The sequence below is a fragment of the Felis catus genome, chromosome D1, assembly GCF_018350175.1.
Source record: "Felis catus isolate Fca126 chromosome D1, F.catus_Fca126_mat1.0, whole genome shotgun sequence".
NCBI classification, from domain to species: domain Eukaryota; kingdom Metazoa; phylum Chordata; class Mammalia; order Carnivora; family Felidae; genus Felis; species Felis catus.
This window is the reverse complement of record NC_058377.1, coordinates 21,339,136-21,358,490: the sequence shown is the minus strand read 5'-3', so window position 1 is coordinate 21,358,490 and position 19,355 is coordinate 21,339,136. Positions and strand designations below refer to the sequence as shown.

The following is a 19,355-nucleotide window of genomic DNA, read 5'->3' as shown; positions in this document are numbered from 1 at the left end:
TTGTATCCCCCTCATTACTGACATGTGGGATAAAAATTCAGCTCCCACTGGGGCACCTGGGTGCCTCAGTGGATTAAGCATCTGAATCTTGATTTTGTCTCGGGTCACGATTTCACAGTTTGTGAGTTCAAGCCCCATGTTGGGCTCTTCACTGACAGGGTGGAGCCTGCTTGAGGTTCTCTCTCTCCATCTCTCTCTGCCCTTGCCCTGCTCATTTTCTCTCTCTCTTTCACTCTCTCCCTCTCCCGAAAATAAATAAATAAACCTAAAAGAAATTCAACTCCCACTTCAGTTCTTTGGCAGCACCTTAGCTAGAATGGAACAGTTACTGGCAGCGCTTCATTGCTGCTGGGTGAGGAGTAGAAGTTTAGTTCCCTGATGAACCCACTGACAGCAGGAGGGATTGGGACTGAGTATGACGACTAGCACTATCTTGTATAGTCTTGTTTCACATCACTGCTGTTGGGTGGGATGGAAACTAGTTCCCCACTTGGCCCCACTGACTCTATACCAGCAGGGAATATAGAGTGCCAATTAGTATCATTTTGTTCAACTTAATTGCTGCTGAGTAGGAAGGGAGTTCAGATTATTGCCTAGTCTTTAACACTGTGCTGGTGGGGGCATCAGGTTGCCGCTTCCTATTTCCAGCCAGAGGATAAGCAGTTCAGTCTCCACGTGGCCCTGCTGACATCACCCCTGTGAAGGAATCAGAGTACTTCCTGTTACCCTCAAGCAGAGGGTAGAGATGTAGCTCTCTGCTTGGCCATTCTGACATGGGTTGCTAGGCAGGTTGTCATTTAATTTTTGCCTGTTGTTGGGTGGATATTATAAAAAATGTTTTCTGTTCTACTGGACTACCTCCCCCCCCCATTTCTTTGATTAGAGGAAAGCTTTTTGGCTCTGTCTTTGGTAGTTTGTGGTTGCAGGCTTGTCCAATGTACCATCAGGGCAAAAAACAACCCAAGGAACTCACCAGCCATATTCCTCAATTCCCCATACTCCATGGAAGTCTGTCTTGTTTTTACCTTTCAGTGTCTTCCTATGTTTGTTGTGTTATGCCCAGGGTTTTTTTTTAGTTTAAAAGGGTATAGTAGGGAGCAATGGTGTATTCTATCTTGGCTGGAATCAGATGTCAGTCAACTGAGATTAAAAAAAAAAATTATTCAGTTTCTTAAGTCTGAAATCTGAGAGATCATTCCGCATCAACATATTCAAGTACTCAGAGAATTATTGAGCAGAAATTGAGCTCACACATATCAAGTCAGTGATGCTTCCGATTGCTGCTGAAGTATCTGTAATAAGTAGAGAAGTGAGTTCAAAGCTCAAGGTTTTTATTGGTTAAGATAAAACGAGTTCAATAAAGAACACCGTAATGAATCTTTCATACAGCTCAATTTCTCTTGAAGAGTTGTCTTTTATTTTAAGATTCTTTTTCATGTTTACTTTTATTTTTGAGAGAGAGAGAGAGAGAGTGAGCGGGGGAGGGACGGAGAGAGGGGGAGACACAGAATCTGAGGCAGGCTCCAGGCTCTGAGGTGTCAACACAGAGCCTGACGTGGGGCTGGAAGTCACGAACTGTGAGATCACGACCTGAGCCGAAGTTGGACGCTTAACCGACTGAGCCACCCAGGCGCTCCTGCAATCCTTCTTGGTAACATAAACAGTTGATAAATACATATTTTGTAAGTTATATGTATTACATGTTGTATTCTTATAATAAAATAAATGTTTTCTCAAATTGTCAAAGACTCCAAAAATTTTTTCTAATATATTTAAGCCCATGTGATTCAAGGGTCAACTGTAATTATTTTGTTGTTCAAATAGGTCCAGCTTTGCTCCTTCAGAGCTCCCAGGTTGGATAATGTAAACTTTTGCCATGACTCTGTCTTCTTTTTTAAAAGATGCTTCGGGATCATTTTGTGATTTCCCTGGTTCATCCCCAAAATGAATCATTTCTCCAAGGTGCCCAGTTATTATCAGAGAATGTTATTAAGAAACGAAGGTCTGATTGTTGGATGTGTTCATTTATTTAAAATAAATTTTCTTTTAATGTTTATTTATTTTTGAGAGAGGGAGACAGCACAGGCAGGGGAAGGGCAGAGAGAGAGAGAGAGGGAAATACAGAATCTGAAGCCAGCTCTAGGCTCTGAGCTGTCAGCACAGAGCCCAACGCGGGGCTCAAACTCACAAACTGTGAGATCATGACCTGAGCTGAAGTCTGACATTTAACTGACTGAGCTACCCAGGTGCCCTGGATGTGTTCATTTTTACTAGGGTATCACTGCTTCTAGGCCCTCTTAGTGGAGAGAGATAGGAAATACGTGTATGTATTCAAATGCTTGTGTATCTATCTGTCTGTCTATTATCTATTTATCTATCTATCTACCTATCTTTTTGAATCTATGTATCTTAATATGTGTATTAAGATGTATATTATGTGGTGCTAATCTAGCACCACATAGTTCATTCTAGACTCCCCCTTTTGTATACCTATAACTTCTTTCTGTGACAGAAACACTTGACTATACATTGCAAGGGTAAAAACAAAAAAAAACCTGTATATAAACACTGTACCCTGGTTGATAAATTGGTTTCCCAAAGGCGTATGGGTTTTCAACTCTGAAACTCAAATACACATGTACTGAGATTGAATGAATAAGAAATTGTAGTGAATAGAATTTGCATTATGTTCAAATGCCTTTTCCTGACTATTTGATTGTGACTACTAGGGTACACTTTCAGAAAGAGTAATGTTGGTACATGCACTGTGTTCCCCCTTGTCTTTGACTGATTATAAGACCTATTTAAATTCTGGGTGTTTCAGCCACTATTCTTAGAGGAGGGAGAATGAAAGCCTTGACTCAGGTTAGCTTAAAGAGAATTCCTAGTTGAACCAGTCTCAGCTGTTATCTGGCTCCTGTCCCTGAAACATTTTCCATGAATAAAACAGATTTAGTTTTGTATCAATACCCAGATTTTTTTTTTTTTTGAGAGAGAGTGTAAGTGGGGAAGGGTCAGAGGGAGAGAGAAAGAGGGAGAGAGAGAGAATCTTAAGCAGGCTCCACACCTAACACAGAACCTGATGCAGGGCTCAATCCTACGATTATGAGATCATGACCTGAGCTGAAGTCAAGAGTTGAAAGCTCAACGGACTAAGCCACCCAGGTGCCTCCCAATACCCAAATCTTAAGTTACTACAGAAGGTTGAATAAACTTGAATTGTAAAATACAGAATACTACTCAGCAATGAAAGGGACAGACCGCTGATACATACAACAGCTGGGATGGACTTCAGGACATGGTACTTAGTGAAAAACACTAATCTCGGAGGTGACATGTTATATGATTTCATTTATTGGTCTCTAAAGGAATCAACTGAAGAGGTGGAGAACAGGTCAGTGGTTGCCGGAAGACAGATGCAGGTGGAAGGGGTTGGGTTTGACTGTAAAGGGGTAGAATAGCTGGTGGAGCAATCCTGTGTCCTAACTGTGGTGGCGAATCTGTACAAGGGATCAGATTGCATTGATCTCCACACGCACGCGCGCGCACACACACACACACACACACACACACACAGCCACACACAACACAAACTCTCAGTGCATGTAAAACTGCTGAAAGCTGAATAACATCGATAGTCCTAAATTCTACTTAACATGATTGTTCCAAAGTCAGTTTACTGGTTTTGCTATTATACTACAGTTGTTGGAGATGTAGGTAGGAATCTGGAGTTCCAGGAAATCTGTACGTTATTTTTATAATTCTCTGTGAATCTATATTCATGTGAAAGTAAACTTTAGATATCTCCTCACAAGCATAAGGAGAAATTAATATATACTCTGGAATTCTAAAATTGTGTTTTCTTAAGATGGAAACCTATTACCAGTGATTTTTCTTGTAGATTTAATTTTAATATGTGGAAAGCAAAGCCATATTGAGTCAGAACAAAGCAAAGTAACATTTCATAGAATAATGGGTTGTTATTCTATCAAATAATTTTCTATTTAAACAATAATCTCTGAAAACAAAAGTATCCTTTTGCTGTGTCTATAAAATATACTTAATGATTATTTTAAAATTCTCAAAATATTAAAAAAGCATAATAAATAAACTTTAGGAGATGTGTATAAATTCTGACTAGAACTGGGTTACATAGAATGATGATTAGTGACATTTTCAGTGATGCTATTTATATGCATCCTTCTAAGGGACAGCAGAGGACCCTTTCTCCTAAAACCTAGGGAATATGTAATCCCTGTTGGGAAATTAACATTTACGGTTACAATTAGTGTGTAAACTCAGACATCAGATTCTTCCCTGCAGAGTTTATCACGATGGGGAGATCTTAGGGAAGACCTACACTGTATTTCTAATGAGGTCTAAAAGAATTATAAGCCTTAAGCAAAAGCCTTGTGCTCTATGTCATGATGGGTCAGGTGTCACCTGTGTGGTTTCCCTTCAAACTCTCTTAGTAAATTTATAACTAGAAGTTTGATCTACTTCTCAGGCTGACTCCTGGAACATTCAGTCTGGGAGATCTATGCTATTGCTCTTTTGCCAGTAAAGGAAGAAGATCCTGTGACTATCTATATCTGCTCATTTGTGACGTCATAAAAGCCAGTTCTTACAGGGAAGTGGAGGTGAAACTCACGAAGAATCAGCACTGAGTTATCTCAATGGAAGGAGAGTGAGTTATGCAAGTTTCCATTTTTCTCTCACTCTGTTGCTGAAAAATGGGGGAAAGTACTTATTTTGAATAGCAAGAAATTCAGAAGTATGCAGCCCTTAATCCACTGCCTGCATTATTCTTAGCACACCCTACCTGTGTTGGCTTCATCCTCAGTCTAGTAGCAGGAGAGCTATAGCAGTTCCAAGTGACATGTCCAGAAAATAGAAACATCAGAGGAAAAGATTTGTTTTTTTCCTAAAAACATTTTTTAGCTGAAATATGCTATTTCAGCTGAAATACACATACAGTAAAGTTTAAATGTCCTAAGTATATAGCTTGCTACATTTTCACAAACCTAACTAATTTAATCAACATCCAAATTATGTTTCTCTTTTGTGCCCTCCTACAAAGAGAAGGAAGCACATCCACCTTCCTTTTACATTCTCTGTCCAGCTAGGATGGAACAAAGGAGGAGAATGTGTACAAACGCCTGATGTATGGTTAAATATAAGTCTTAGGCTACCAAGGGTCTCCTCAATAAGTGTTATCAGTTGACTTTGTAGATTCTTGTGGGAAAGATCTGGAAAGCCTATAGACTCTGAGAGACTTCCTTCTAGGAAGCAAAATACCTGAATGATCTCTACTCTAGCAGAAGTTTCTCTTTTTTTGTTAGTCATCACTGGGGAACTGAAGTATCTGGTAAGGTAATGGAAATGTGAGTAGGAACTAGGAAGTGAAGGATCAGATGAGCGGGAGGGAGAGAAGGGGGATACCTCCCTTCTGCAGTTTTAGGTGGGTTTAGTCCTCAGCTACTCCATTCTTGTATCTTCTAGTAAAGACAGGAATAGCTGTTTGTCACATACAACTCATGCAACAAAAGACAGAGTGATTTTAATGCCAATGGCTATGTGTGCAGTCCATTTGGACCCTGTGAAGCAAAGGGACTTATTCGATTTCTGCTGGTCTGAGTCTTCTCATAAATAAGAGCATGTAAGGAAGGAGAGAGCTGGGGTCTCTATTAATGGAAGTTTCTTCTGTTCTCACAGATTTCTGAAGAGAAGAATACTGGTTAGAAATGAGTCCTTAGTGACTGAATTTCTTCTTGCTGGCCTAACAGACCGTCCAGAGCTCCAGCAACCCCTCTTCTTCCTGTTTCTGGTGATCTACGTTGTCACCATGGTGGGCAACGTTGGCTTGGTCACTCTTATTAGTCTAAATTCTCACCTCCATACCCCCATGTACTACTTCCTCTTCAACCTATCCTTCATTGATGTCTGTTACTCTTCTGCTTTCACCCCCAAGATGCTGATGAACTTTGTATCAAGGGAGAATATCATCTCCTATGTTGGCTGCATGACTCAGCTGTTTTTCTTTCTCTTTTTTGTCATCTCGGAATGCTATATGTTGACCTCAATGGCCTACGATCGCTACGTGGCCATCTGTAATCCGTTGCTGTATAAGGTAACCATGTCCCATCAGGTCTGTGCCTTGCTGACTGTTGCTGCATATATGATGGGGTTTGCTGGAGCCTCTGCCCACACAGGGTGCATGCTCAGACTAACCTTCTGCAGTGTTAATGTCATCAACCATTACCTGTGTGATATTCTTCCTCTCCTCCAACTGTCTTGCAGCAGCACCTATGTCAACGAGGTAGTAGTTCTGATAGTCGTGGGAATTAATATCACAGTACCCAGTTTTACCATCCTGATTTCTTACGTCTTTATCCTCACTAGCATTCTTCATATCAGGTCTGCTCAAGGACGATCAAAAGCCTTCAGTACCTGTAGTTCTCACATCATTGCTATTTCTCTTTTCTTTGGCTCAGCAGCATTCATGTATCTTAAATATTCTTCTCCGGGGTCTATGGACGTGGGAAAAATTTCTTCAGTTTTCTACACTAATGTGGTGCCCATGCTTAATCCCTTAATCTACAGTTTGAGAAACAAGGATATCAAAGTTACATTGTGGAAAGCATTGTTTAAAATCCAAAGGAGAAACATGTTCTGATTAGAAATTATAACATAAAGAAATTCAATTTTTATTAAAAAAATTTTTGTATATATAATTATTTTTGAGAGAGAGACAGAGTGTGAGCAGGGGAGGGGCCAAGAGAGAGGCAGACATAGAATCCGAAGCAGGTTCCAGGCTCTGAGCTGTCAGCACAGCGCCAGAGGTGGGGCTCAAAGTCATGAACCATGAGCTTACCATGAGGTGGGGCTCAAACTCACGAACCAGTTGGACGCTTAACTGACTGATCCACCCAGGTACCCCAAGAAATTCAATTTTAAAATTTTTATTATGGTTTTCAAGAGGTTTTGATCATTATAAATGTTGTTTCTGCAGATTGTGGTATCTGTGTTTTAATAGACCTGTCTTAGCATTTCCCTTATAGCTACTTTGTTTCATTGTTTGCTTTTGTATTTCTGTACCTGAAACCAGTTTACTAAATAACTAATAACATGTTTATAAAAAGAAAAAATATACTGGCTATTTTCTTTTCATACTGTTTCTGTCTCTAAGCTATTCTTAATCTGAACAAATATGATAAGCTTCATAAGTCACAGAAAGTTGAATTTACAGTTATCTCTCTTAAACACAGAAGTGCCAAAAACTAAAGAAACATTCTTATTCTTCTCCATATTATTGCTGGTATAGGCAGGAGGATTCAATGAAATGTGTTCATTACAAACTGAGTATATGGCCTAAAGTATAATCAAGTCCTCTGATATTTGCATTTTGTTCTATTTTCTTACCAACTTTTCCCTTTACCATTCTGTTCTTTCTTGTTCCCATTGAAAATGGCAAAATGCATTCTGTACACCACCAGCTTTTGAGAGCCTCAAACAGTCTAGTTCATTTAAATTGAAGTGAATACATATATTGCCAAATATAGCATTAATATATATGATTAAAGGAATAATACATATGTATCTCAGGATCCAAATATGGGGGGTGATTGGTATATGACTAGTCTGTTACTTATCACTTAAAGGAAAATATTGCATATTGGGAGAAACATGTTAAACACTTTTACTTATTTAATGAAATTTATCATGAAGAAAGGGTATATATTAATGATAATAAACTTTATTTCTAGCAACATTTTGTGACCTTCCTTAAACCTGTCTCATAGTCCATTTGGACTATTATAATAAAATACCACAGACTTAGTGGCTTACAAACAACAGAAATTTATTTCTAACAGCTCTGGAGGCTGTAAGTCCAAGATCAGGGTGCCAGAACAAATGGGTGAGAGCAGTTTTTTAGGTCACACACCTCTCATTACATCCTTACATGGTGGCAGGAACTAGTGATTTTTATGGAGATTGATTGATTGATTGATTGATTGATTTAAAGTTTATTTATTTATTTTGAGAGAGAGAGAGAAAAGAGTGGAAGAGGGACAGAGAGAGGGAGAGAGAGAATCCCAGGGAAGCTCTGCACTGTCAGCACAGAGCCCAGTTCGGGGCTCGACTCATGAACCATGAGATCATGACCTGAGCTGAAATTAGGAGTTGGATGCTTAACCAGCTGAGCCACCCAGGCGCCCCTCTATGGAGCTTCTTTAAAAGGTATAAATCATACTTATGAGAATTCCATTGTCATGAACTAAGCACCTCCCAAAGGCCCCACGTTCTAATATCATGTTTGGGGGTTAGGATTTCAACATTTGACCACAGCACTTTGTCTCACCAATAAGAAAATAAATATTTACAGTAGATGCTGTTTCCTTCAATTTTCCTATCTCTCCATGTTTTCTCATTAGTATATTTAGAATTTCAGATACATTGGGAGGGCAAGAAATGCTTGTTGAATTGGATTGTCTTGTTTGAATAACAACAATAATAAATTTATTGCTAAAACAATAATTAATAAAATATAATAAAATAACAATAATAGATAAATAAGAAAGAACACTGGGACATATTTTGTTTTGGGGAGTGGACTGCGGTAGTCATAGAGAGCTCCTCTTCAAGAGAACCAGCTGTGTGGAGAATTGTTGACTAATAGTCTATAGCTGATACTCCTTTGGATTCACCATCATGTTCAGGCAGAGTCCACGCTCACTCTGAGATGTCCCCAGCCGATGGCTGAGCATGATGGGTCAGACAGGAGCTGGCCAATATCTGCATAACATGGCGTCTTCTGATAGGCAGTCTTTGCTTAGGGACTTCCTGTCGTCCTAACAGAGAATTTTTAGAACTGCACTGCAGGCTGACATTTTCCTACCCTGTCCTTCCTTCTCTTCCTTCTTTCTTAGGTGTCGAGGTTTCAACCCAGTCTGAAAGCCTTTATCATTGATTCCTTCTCCTTCCCATTTTATCCTTCTCAGGCATTTACCGCAATAAATGTCTTGCAGGTCTAACTATTCCTTGGCATCTGCTTCTTGGGGAACTTTAGATGACACAGAAGATTTACACTAACTGATTTTACCACTTAGATTTAGGCTCTGGTAATGAGGACAGATTGGTTTTGTTATAAAGATAGATAAATAAGTCATGGTACAGCATAGAAGCTTCAGAGAGAAATCCTTACTTATACAGTCAATTGATTTTTGACCAAGCAGCAAAGTAAATCTATAGGGATAGGAAAATCTTTTAAGCAAATTGATGCTGGAAATACTATTCATGAGAAAACAATTAAATGACCTCTACCTCACACCATATACAACAATTAATTTTAAATATATCAAACCGCACACATAAAGCTTAAAAATAAATCTTCTGGAAGAAAATATAGAAAAGTATGCTGGTGTAGGCACAGATTTCTTAGACATACTCTAGAAAGTACTACATTCAAAAGAAAAAAAAAGACAAAATAAACTTCATTAAAATTAGAACATCTGTTTATCAGAAAACTATTCATAGGCAAACCACAGACTTGGCAAATGTTTACAATACGTATACCTGACAAAGGTATTGTAACCATAATATGTAACAAGTTAAAAATTAAGAGATACCTCAATAACAAAAAGGCCATTTCATAAATGGGCAGATGATTTGAAAGATACATCCCAAAGAAAGGCATGCAAATGGCCAATAAGCACATGGAAATGTACTTAACTTTCCGTACCTCCTTAGACGCACAGTCAGTAGCTGGACAACACTCCCTTGGCAACTGTATTGCCCTCCCTTGCTTCAGTGCATGGGCTGTGTGTATCCTGAGCAGCTTAAGCACTTGTCGGGTTTCCATTCATCCAAGCACCGATCCCATAGAGCTGCTCCTCTGAGATTCCAGAATCTGGTTATTCTTCCTTTTCTATGTGTTCCACCAGTTGTGAAAATGGTTATTTTCTATAGTTTACTAGTCTTTATACTTTTTTGTAGTTTAACATTTTCTGTAGTTTAACAGTCTTTATATTTTTCAATTTTTTTTCTCTTTCCCCCTTGCAATATCTGTATAAACCAATTCTTTGTTTTAAATATACTCTATAGGAAGCACATATTATGCCATTTGTTTTTCTGACTGGACCTTGTCTGATACGGGTAACTCATTTTATGTGATTTTGATGGATTGATTTGCTCACGTTAGGAGACATTGTCTTGTCCAATCAGCACATGCCGAATCTCAATGGCAGTGATTAGTCAGAAATAGGCATTTGACTTGTCTTTTCTGCCATAACTATTAAAAAAACATTTTTCTTTTCTCCCTAGAGTTACTGAGTTGGTAAGATTAAATCTAGGGATTTTGATGGTTCTCTTTTCACTACATGGGGAGAACCCATCTGAGATTAAAACTGAGTAGAATTAAATAGAACAAAAAGTGGGAGGAGAGACATACCCATGAAGGACTTGGTCCTGTACAGCCACACAAGAAGCCATGTGCGTTCTCAATTCACCAATTTCACACATTTCTGTGTTACAGGCTGGCTTATCGAGATAAATTTGACTTGAATTTCTGTCCCTTAATTTGAAGGAGTCTTTGTGTACGCTTTAGAAAATTGTGTATATCACCTCTACCACACAATTATGTAGTGGTAAAATAAATCAATTTTGGATTCATAGCCATTTAAATATGAATCTTTCTCTGGCAGTTGCTGTTTTGACCTTGCAACAGCAATTAATCCCTCCTGCCTGATTTAGAGGGTGGGTGTAAGGTGACATGAGGGAAGGTGGATACAGAATCTAGCACTGTGACTGGCTAACAATAACTAATAGTGCTACAAATCTCAGTTTCCTTGGTTATCTCTCTAATATACTGAGAAATCATAGGGTCAAGGCCTATACCTCATTCTGTTCGTGTTCACTCTGTCTTGTAGTCTAAATGCTCAAAAAATTGTTCATTAAATGAAATGAGCCAGTAAAATCTCTAAAATAAAGAGAAAGTCTATTTATGGAGTTTTAGCCCTCATGTAGCATCTACTTTGGTTGGAATATAACTGATCAAGACCTGGAACACTAAACTCCAGGCTCCAGGTTCCTGTGGACTTAGTGTGATCCTAGAAGTGCAGTGGAGGACTCGGGTTAAAGACAGACGACAACGTAAGCAACTTGTCTCTATTTCTTCTTGAAATTCACTGATGTGACAGAATGGATTAAAATGGCATTAACTCAGATAATTTATGATTATAGCCATATGTCGGTAGGAATTAGGAATAGAGAGCAATAAGAGAATGTGCACGAATGTGCAGTGATGAAAGGGGTGCAGTGATGAAAGGATGTACGAGTCCAGGTTGGAAAACTGTTAGAGTAATCTGAATTTGAGATAACGAGAGAATGGAGAAGCTATGTAAGAGGGAAGGCCAAACCTTTCAAGGAGTTGGATTCTCTGGGACTTGGAGACTGGATGAAGATGGCAAGTGAGAGGAAATTGCTTCAGTTTAGTTTGTAGACTAGTTGCCTTGGATGATGGTGAAAATGATGATCTGGAGGAGGAGCAATGGAAATCGTAAGAAAATGTAACTTCAGTTTTGGGAACTTTGTGCTTGTGGCACATAATGGACATAAGATAGAGCTTTCTGAGAGGTACTTAAGGAAGAAGCACATATATATGTAGATATAGATCTACATATGGATCCACATTTCTCAAAATGAGTGATTTTGCCCCCCACCCCCACCCCCAGGGGCCTGTGCCAATGTCTGGAGAACATTTTGCTGGTCACAACTGGTGCTGGGGATACTACTGGCATCTAATGGGTAGAGGCCAGGGATGCTTTCAACTTACGATATGTAGGATGGTCTCACGATAAAGAATTATCTTGTTCAAAATGTTAATGGTGCCAAGGTTGAAAAACTTTGATATAATTAATGTGGATTGGGAACAGGGGAGGGGTACCAACACTTATCAGGCCCCTTTTATGTGTCAGGCATGTTTCTGATACTTTATATGATTTAACCCATTTAATCCTCACAGCAATCCCTATGAGATTGCTCTTTACCAAACTCATTTATAGATATACATAGGTATAAGTAAAAATAAAAGTATACATACAAGGGCCGGAAAAGTTATCACTGCCTTCAGTCTCATAATTAAGGACTTTAAAGCCCAGACTTAAACTCAGTCTCACTTGAGGGCCCACTCCCACTCTCTCAACCACTTTGCTAGAATATCCCTTTACAGGAGTGAGATCCACAAACATGGACAGGGCTAAAGCTATGATTTAATGTTTTGCTTATGCGATCCCAGAGGCTTTAGGAAAATGCTAGAAATGGCAAGTGACCATGCCCAGATTTTCCTCTTAGAACTGTGCAAAGACTCCAGGGGATGATGAAGAAATGAGGCACTTCCTTACTCTGAATTGGGGGTTAAGAATGTCTATTGTGAAATTATAAACTGAGCAGAACATGGAGTCTTAAGGGATCCAACATTAGGTCTATGACACAGGATATAAACATAGGCTCAATAATGTCTATCCTCAGTGGACTCATTTAAATTGGAAGGAAATAATGAGGGAGAGAATAAATCTTCTGTGATTCTAATCAATTTCCCCAGAACTACAGGTCATGGAATAGATTCCCATTTGAGTCGATTGTTTTGGAGCTCAAATAAGGTTGTTTTCCTTCTTGCAAGTGAAGAGAACTTCTGGACAAATTCTCAAATAGAGAGCATGGCCTGTTCTCCAGAATGCCTCTTTTAGCCTGTCAAAGATCTAGGGTGTACTGATGGATATTGCCTTTTTCCTTGTCAGAAACTTTGACCCCTCAGGACTGTAGAGTAGAAGTGGCCATAAGGTCCAGCAGCAGTGAGGCCTCTAGGAAAGCGAAGGTGAGGGCTGAATTACATTTGTCTGGATAATTTTCTTTCAGACTCCAGACTGCACAAGTCAAGGGTTGTGGGGAACAACACCAATTTATTAATTTATTGCTCTTGTCAGCCTTAATCCTGAATGGAAACTGGGGATAAGGGAGGAAATGATGTGCAGAGACATTGGGGGTCTACCAGCATTCTTTCTGCACAAATAGCATGTATAGAATTAGAAGAGAAAATGAGGAGTCATTCAGAATAATCATAGGAAGTCTTTCTCCTTGGATTCCTTGCATGTGTCTTTATATAACCTTGAGCTTGTAAGCCAGCAGATGCATCTCTACCTCTGGAGACAAAGAGTGAGGGTCCATTGTTAATGTCAGCTTCTACCTCTGTTCCTGCAGATCATACCTGTGAAGCAAATGGCTGTGGAAAATGACTCCTCTGTGACTGACTTTATCCTTATGGGATTAACAGACCAACCTGAACTCCAACTACCTCTGTTTTTTCTGTTTTTGGTGAACTATGTGGTCACTGTGGTGGGCAATTTGAGCTTAATTAATTTAATTTGCCTGAATTCACACCTTCACACCCCCATGTATTTTTTCCTCTTCAATCTGTCCCTGATTGATCTTTGTTATTCATTTGTCTCTACCCCAAAAATGCTGATGAGCTTTATTTCAGACAAGAACATCATCTCCTTAATGGGATGCATGACTCAGTTATTTTTCTTCTGCTTTTTTGTCAACTCTGAGTGCTATGTGTTGACAGCCATGGCCTATGATCGCTATGTGGCCATCTGTAAACCTCTGCTATACACCATTACCATGTCCCCTCAAGTCTGTTCTCTGCTGATGTCTGGTTCATATGTGATGGGTTTTGCTGGTGCCATGGTCCACACAGGGTGCATGATCAGGCTGATCTTTTGTGACTCCAGTGCCATTGACCATTACATGTGTGACATTTTTCCCCTCCTGCAGCTCTCCTGCAGCAGTACCTATGCCAGTGAGCTGGTTATCTCTGTTATTGTGGGCTCAGTTGTCATTGCATCTAGCCTCATTATCTTTATTTCTTATTTTTTGATTCTTTTCAATATCCTTCACATCTCATCAGCTCAGGGTTGGCCCAAAGCCTTCAGCACCTGTGGCTCCCACATAGTAACTGTTGGCCTGTTCTATGGATTTGGGTTGCTCACTCATGTCAAGCCATCATCTTCTGGGTCTGTGAGCCAAGGGAAATTTTTCTCAGTGTTTTACACCAATGTGGTACCCATGCTCAACCCTTTCATTTATAGCCTCAGGAATAAAGATATCAAACTTGCTCTGAAGAAAACCCTGAAGAGAATTACAAACTGAGTAGAACCATCTATGTCTCCTTTACTATGTCTTTTTGTCTGCTCTCTGGTCTTCTTCATCCTCTTCTTATTTTTTTCCTTCCTCTTACTTTTATAAAGTCTTCTGGGCAGGATTTCTACCTTAGTTTCCTTTTTTTCCCCTCTTGTCACTTAATGTAACCATTTGGGCCTATTCCTGGACTTGAGGGCCATCCTCAGTTCTAAGGTGACCCCAAACTGATCTTTATTCACCATATCAGTAGGAGACACAAGGCTAACCTTTCCTATTTAAGGATAACTCTACCTATTAGTTTTTCTCTTGTCTTTCCCATCCAGGGTAAGCCATCAGGTAGTATGCTATCTTACGAGTTCATTTCTTTTTTTTTTTTTTTTTTTGCTTTCTCTGAAACAGTTACACAGAGAACTTCCCTGTTTCAAGGGTTTTATTACCTATAATTGCATTAAAACAGAGAAGGCATGAGAAAAATTGTGGACACAATACATTTGTAAAAATTTCCAGAAATTTTTAGGATTCTTTTAGTAATCGTTCTTGTTCTGGATTTTTATTATCATGTATGTAATGGAATTGAATACCTTGTTGAATCTAGCTTCATTCTTTTATTCTTGAAGATGCTTGGAAATGAATGAGCTACACTACTCTGCTCACATTTTCCAATCCCCACTAATAATGAATGCCTCTGTTTGTGCAGTGGTCAACTGATATTTTGTCATAAATAGAATTGAAATTACCATCAACTTGTCTGTGTATGCATGGATTGTGATTGTGATTAAAAATCACAGAATAATATTCTTGGCTACAGAATAGGGTGTCATGTGCAATGTCAAGATTCTTTGCCTAGCTCTGTAACAGGGATTCCCTTTTGCAAAGGAAGATTTGTTTCCTGCTTTCAAAAGACAAAAATATATGGCAGAAACCTTGCCCTATTGGGATTTATTTTTTCAATATGTAAATTTGACTCCTCCCTTTGGTCTCTTAAAAGAAAAATTAAATCTATGGTCCATATGTGTGCCACATTCTTTATAAGTTATATTAAAAGATAAGCCTATCTATCCTGTTCTTGGATGAGGAAATAGTTATGTGACTTGCAGGTATACTTAATGGTGCAGAGCCCAGTGTTTTAGTCCACTGTGCATCTCACAAAGAAATGGAAGGGAAGAAAGGAGAATTGTGAAGGAATAAGAGAACTTCTGGAATGTTGTTCCAGAATGAGTTTGAAAGTGGGAATTTTCATGGAAATAATGTCCTCAGCCATGATGCCTGTCCAAAAGCAATTGTCTATAGAGCTTTGATGCCCAGCTAGAAAAATGCATCTGTCTCTGGAGAAGTTTGATTTTAAAGTGAGGTTACAGGGTGAGTTACAAAGATATATTTTGTCACAATCTTTTTATGTCTGTGATCATTTCTTGGGATACTGAGGCTGAGGAGTTTGGGGGTAAGCCTCCCTGGTGAGGCATGCTACAATTTTCAGAGTATTATGTATAGTTTAACAAGCCTGTTAGATATTATGCTATCTGCTGGAAACAAGCAACAAGAAAGAGTTCTTTATAATAAATACAATGGAAAATAGGACTCTACAAAATTTTCCTATTTTGTGTGTAACTTTGTGTGTGTCTACCATCCATAACTACGTTCAATGATTTTAGGGTCAGATATCTCTCAAGGGATATATCCTAGGCAGGGGATATATTAGATTATCTCTGTCATTTTTATGTTTATACAAAGATATCATGAGTTTTGAGAAGTTCTAAAACATTAGTTTGTAAGAATAGCCTTATGAAATAACTAATGCTTTTAAGAACTTTGCTTAAACCAGATTAAAATTATTGTTACAAGATTTGGCTCAGTCAGTTAAGGGCCCAACTCCTGATTTTGGCTCAGGTCATGATCTTGTAGTTTGTGAGATCAAGCCCTGCCTCTGGCTCTGTGCTGACAGCATGAAGCCTGCTTGGGATTCTCTCTCTCCCTCTCTCTCTCTCTGCCCCTCCCCTGCTTGCACTCTAACTTTCTCTCTCTCCCAAAATAAATAAAGATTAAAAAACTACAATAACAGATAATCAGGTAATTATATTTAGTATACTACCTAGCACACTGTCATAATTTTTATGGTTTATTTTTTGAGAGAGAGAGCATGAATGGGGGAAGGCAGAGAGAGGGGGACAGAGGATCTGAAGCAGGGTCCACGGCATCAGCACAGAGCCTGATGTGGGGCTGGAACTCACACACCTTGAGATCATGACCTAAGCCGAAGATCAACGATCAAACAACTGAGCCACCCAGGTGCCCCACTGTCATGATTAAAAAACAAAAAACAAAACAAAACTTTTATTCCTCAAGTAAATATGAATGCCTCATACCCATATCTGTCCTTCTTTGTCTACATCCACTTAAATGCCTGGTTAAATAGCTTAAAACTGTTTGGTTTGGGCGCCTGGGTGGCGCAGTCGGTTAAGCCTCCGACTTCAGCCAGGTCACGATCTCACGGTCCATGAGTTCCAGCCCCGCGTCAGGCTCTGGGCTGATGGCTCGGAGCCTGGAGCCTGCTTCAGATTCTGTGTCTCCCTCTCTCTCTGCCCCTCCCCCATTCATGCTCTGTCTCTCTCTGTCCCAAAAATAAATAAAAACGTTAAAAAAAAAATTAAAAAAAAAAACTGGTTTGAATTTGGCTCTAAAGCACATGTTTTTAGAAGTTCACATGCTTTAATAAAGACCTAGAATAAGACATACAACATCCGTGTCTATAAATCCTTGGTACTTAACAAAAAATAAAATGTTTATCACAGGCATAGCAGATAATTTGTGGTCTGAATACTGTATGTAAGCATCAGCACTCCATAGCCTGGCTCAGTTCTGTGAAATCAACAGTCTTAACTTCACAGGTCGAAATTCTTGTGTTGACCTAGCAAATCTAATTGATTTAACTTTTTAATTTAAACCACATTTTAATATTTATAAATAAAATTGTTAAAATTTAAGCCTAGTGTTTTAAATATTTATGTAATAAGAAAATTCAATGTGAAATAATTTCAGAATATATAAGCTTATTTTACGACTATTGAATGTTTGGAAATTTTGTATATGTATTTTGGTGACTTTTTAAAAGATGTGGATATTGTTATATACTTATTTCTTTTTCTCCTGTTATATCATAGTTGTTTCCTAAACAATTTAAATTGGAAAATCCTTTGTTTCACTTACATTCAACCCATATTAACATAAGTTAAAGACATATCAAATCTTTTTTATATATAGAAAATTACATTAATTATAATCTGCTTAAGTAGATTATGTTAACTTAAAAGGGTCCTTTAAACTTTCCAAGAAAACATGAAATAAGAAATCTTAGAAATTTATTGTTTTAGCAGTTATGAATGGTGAATGGTACCTGTTCATCAACCAAGTTCATTCCATTATTTCAAGGAATTGAAATGTTTTCAGGTCCTTGATTTGCTTCAGCACTAAGGCTGACTTACTAATAAAAAACTTTTTAGATTTTTTTAAATCCAAAGTTCTCATTCTTTCTCCTTCATGAATAAAAATTGGGACAGAATTTTCTCTGCATAGCAGACAGTATGGCAAATGGGTTAAGGTTAAGGTGTTGGATTTAGGGCAATCAGATTTGACTGTGAACAGCTGGAGTTTAAATCTGATTGCCAAGCATGTGGTAGGTAGCCTAGAAACAGAGATAAAGAGGAAAGGAAGTCTCTACTACAAAGCTGTAATCATCAAGACAGCATGCTTTTAATTCCCTTGCCTTTGGAGATGTGTCAAGTACGAAATTGCTGCAGCTGAGGTCAGAGAGGTTTTTTTCCTGCTTTCTCCTCTAGCATTTTGATGGTTTCCTGTCTCACATTCACGTCCTTTATCCATTTTGAGTTTATTTTTGAGACTGGTGTCAGAAAGTGGTCTAGTTTCATCCTTCTGCATGTTGCTGTCCAGTTCTCCCAGCACCATTTGTTAAAGAGACTTTTTTTCCATTGGAAAGAGCCTAAATGTCCATCAACGGATGAATGGATAAAGAAATTGTGATTTATATGCACAATGGAATACTACCTGGCAATGAGAAAGAATGATATATGGCCTTTTATAGCAATGTGGATGGAATTGGAGAGTGTGATACTAAGTGATATAAGTCATACAGAGAAAGACAGATACCATATGTTTTCACTCTTATGTGGATCCTGAGAAACTTAACAGAAGACCATGGGGGAGGGGAAGGAAAAAAAGAGTTAGAGAGGGAGAGAGCCAAATGTAAGAGACTCTTAAAAACTGAGAATAAACTTAGGGTTGATGGAGGGTGGGAGGGGGGGCAGGGTGAGTGATGGGCATTAAGAAGGGCACATGTTGGGACGACCACTGGGTGTTGTATGGAAACAAATTTGAGAAAAAAACAAGAGGTAGGAAGATGGCAGCATAGGAGGATGCTGGGCTCACCTCATCCTGCTGATCACTTAGATTTCACCCACCCTACCTAACTAACCTAGTAAACCTCCAGAAGACTAACAAAATGGACTGTCCGGAGCCACGTGTAGACAAGAGGCCACCAGAAGAGGATCCACCCGCCTAATACACTCTTGGCCAGATCCCATTGAAGCAGCACCACAAGCCTAGAAGTGTGCAAATAGCCCAGACAGGGGCCACACCACTCCACAGTGACTTCTGCCCTGGGAGAGGGAAAGATAATGTACACATCAGTCTGACTGTGGCCCCAGCAGTGGGCTGGAGACAGACATCACGTCTGACTATGGCCCCGCCCACCAACACAAGTTACTCCAGCACAGGGGAAGTACTCTGCAGTTCCACGCCACCCCAGGGACTACCCAAAATGACAAACTGGAAGAACTCTCTGCAAAAGAAACTCCAGGAAGTACAACAGCTAACGAATTGGTCAAAAACGATTTAAGCGGGGCGCCTGGGTGGCGCAGTCGGTTAAGCATCCGACTTCAGCCAGGTCACGATCTCGCGGTCCGTGAGTTCGAGCCCCGCGTCAGGCTCTGGGCTGATGGCTCAGAGCCTGGAGCCTGTTTCCGATTCTGTGTCTCCCTCTCTCTCTGCCCCTCCCCCGTTCATGCTCTGTCTCTCTCTGTCCCCAAAATAAATAAACGTTGAAAAAAAAAATTAAAAAAAAAAACGATTTAAGCAATATAATG

General features: G+C 39.2%; 2 protein-coding genes across 3 annotated transcripts; both read left to right on the top strand.

The window, feature by feature from the left end:
- The first annotated feature begins 3,134 nt into the window (after positions 1 to 3,134).
- Positions 3,135 to 6,762, top strand: LOC101099496 (olfactory receptor 8B3-like). Of its 2 annotated transcripts, none has more exons than XM_045038469.1 (3): positions 3,135 to 3,394; positions 4,567 to 4,687; positions 5,716 to 6,762. In XM_045038469.1, the coding sequence occupies exons 2-3, from the start codon at positions 4,677 to 4,679 to the stop codon at positions 6,674 to 6,676; spliced, it is 972 nt and encodes a 323-aa protein (XP_044894404.1). In that variant the 5' UTR covers positions 3,135 to 3,394; positions 4,567 to 4,676; the 3' UTR covers positions 6,677 to 6,762. The 2 variants fall into 2 exon arrangements, with proteins under 2 accessions (XP_044894404.1, XP_044894403.1); XM_045038468.1 differs by having other exon boundaries at positions 4,562 to 4,687.
- A 1,393-nt stretch (positions 6,763 to 8,155) lies between these two features.
- On the top strand, positions 8,156 to 16,136 carry LOC101099242 (olfactory receptor 143-like). Its single transcript, XM_045038467.1, has one exon. It carries the CDS (start codon positions 13,276 to 13,278, stop codon positions 14,206 to 14,208), a length of 933 nt encoding a protein of 310 aa, XP_044894402.1. The 5' UTR covers positions 8,156 to 13,275; the 3' UTR covers positions 14,209 to 16,136.
- The last annotated feature ends 3,219 nt before the right edge of the window (positions 16,137 to 19,355 follow it).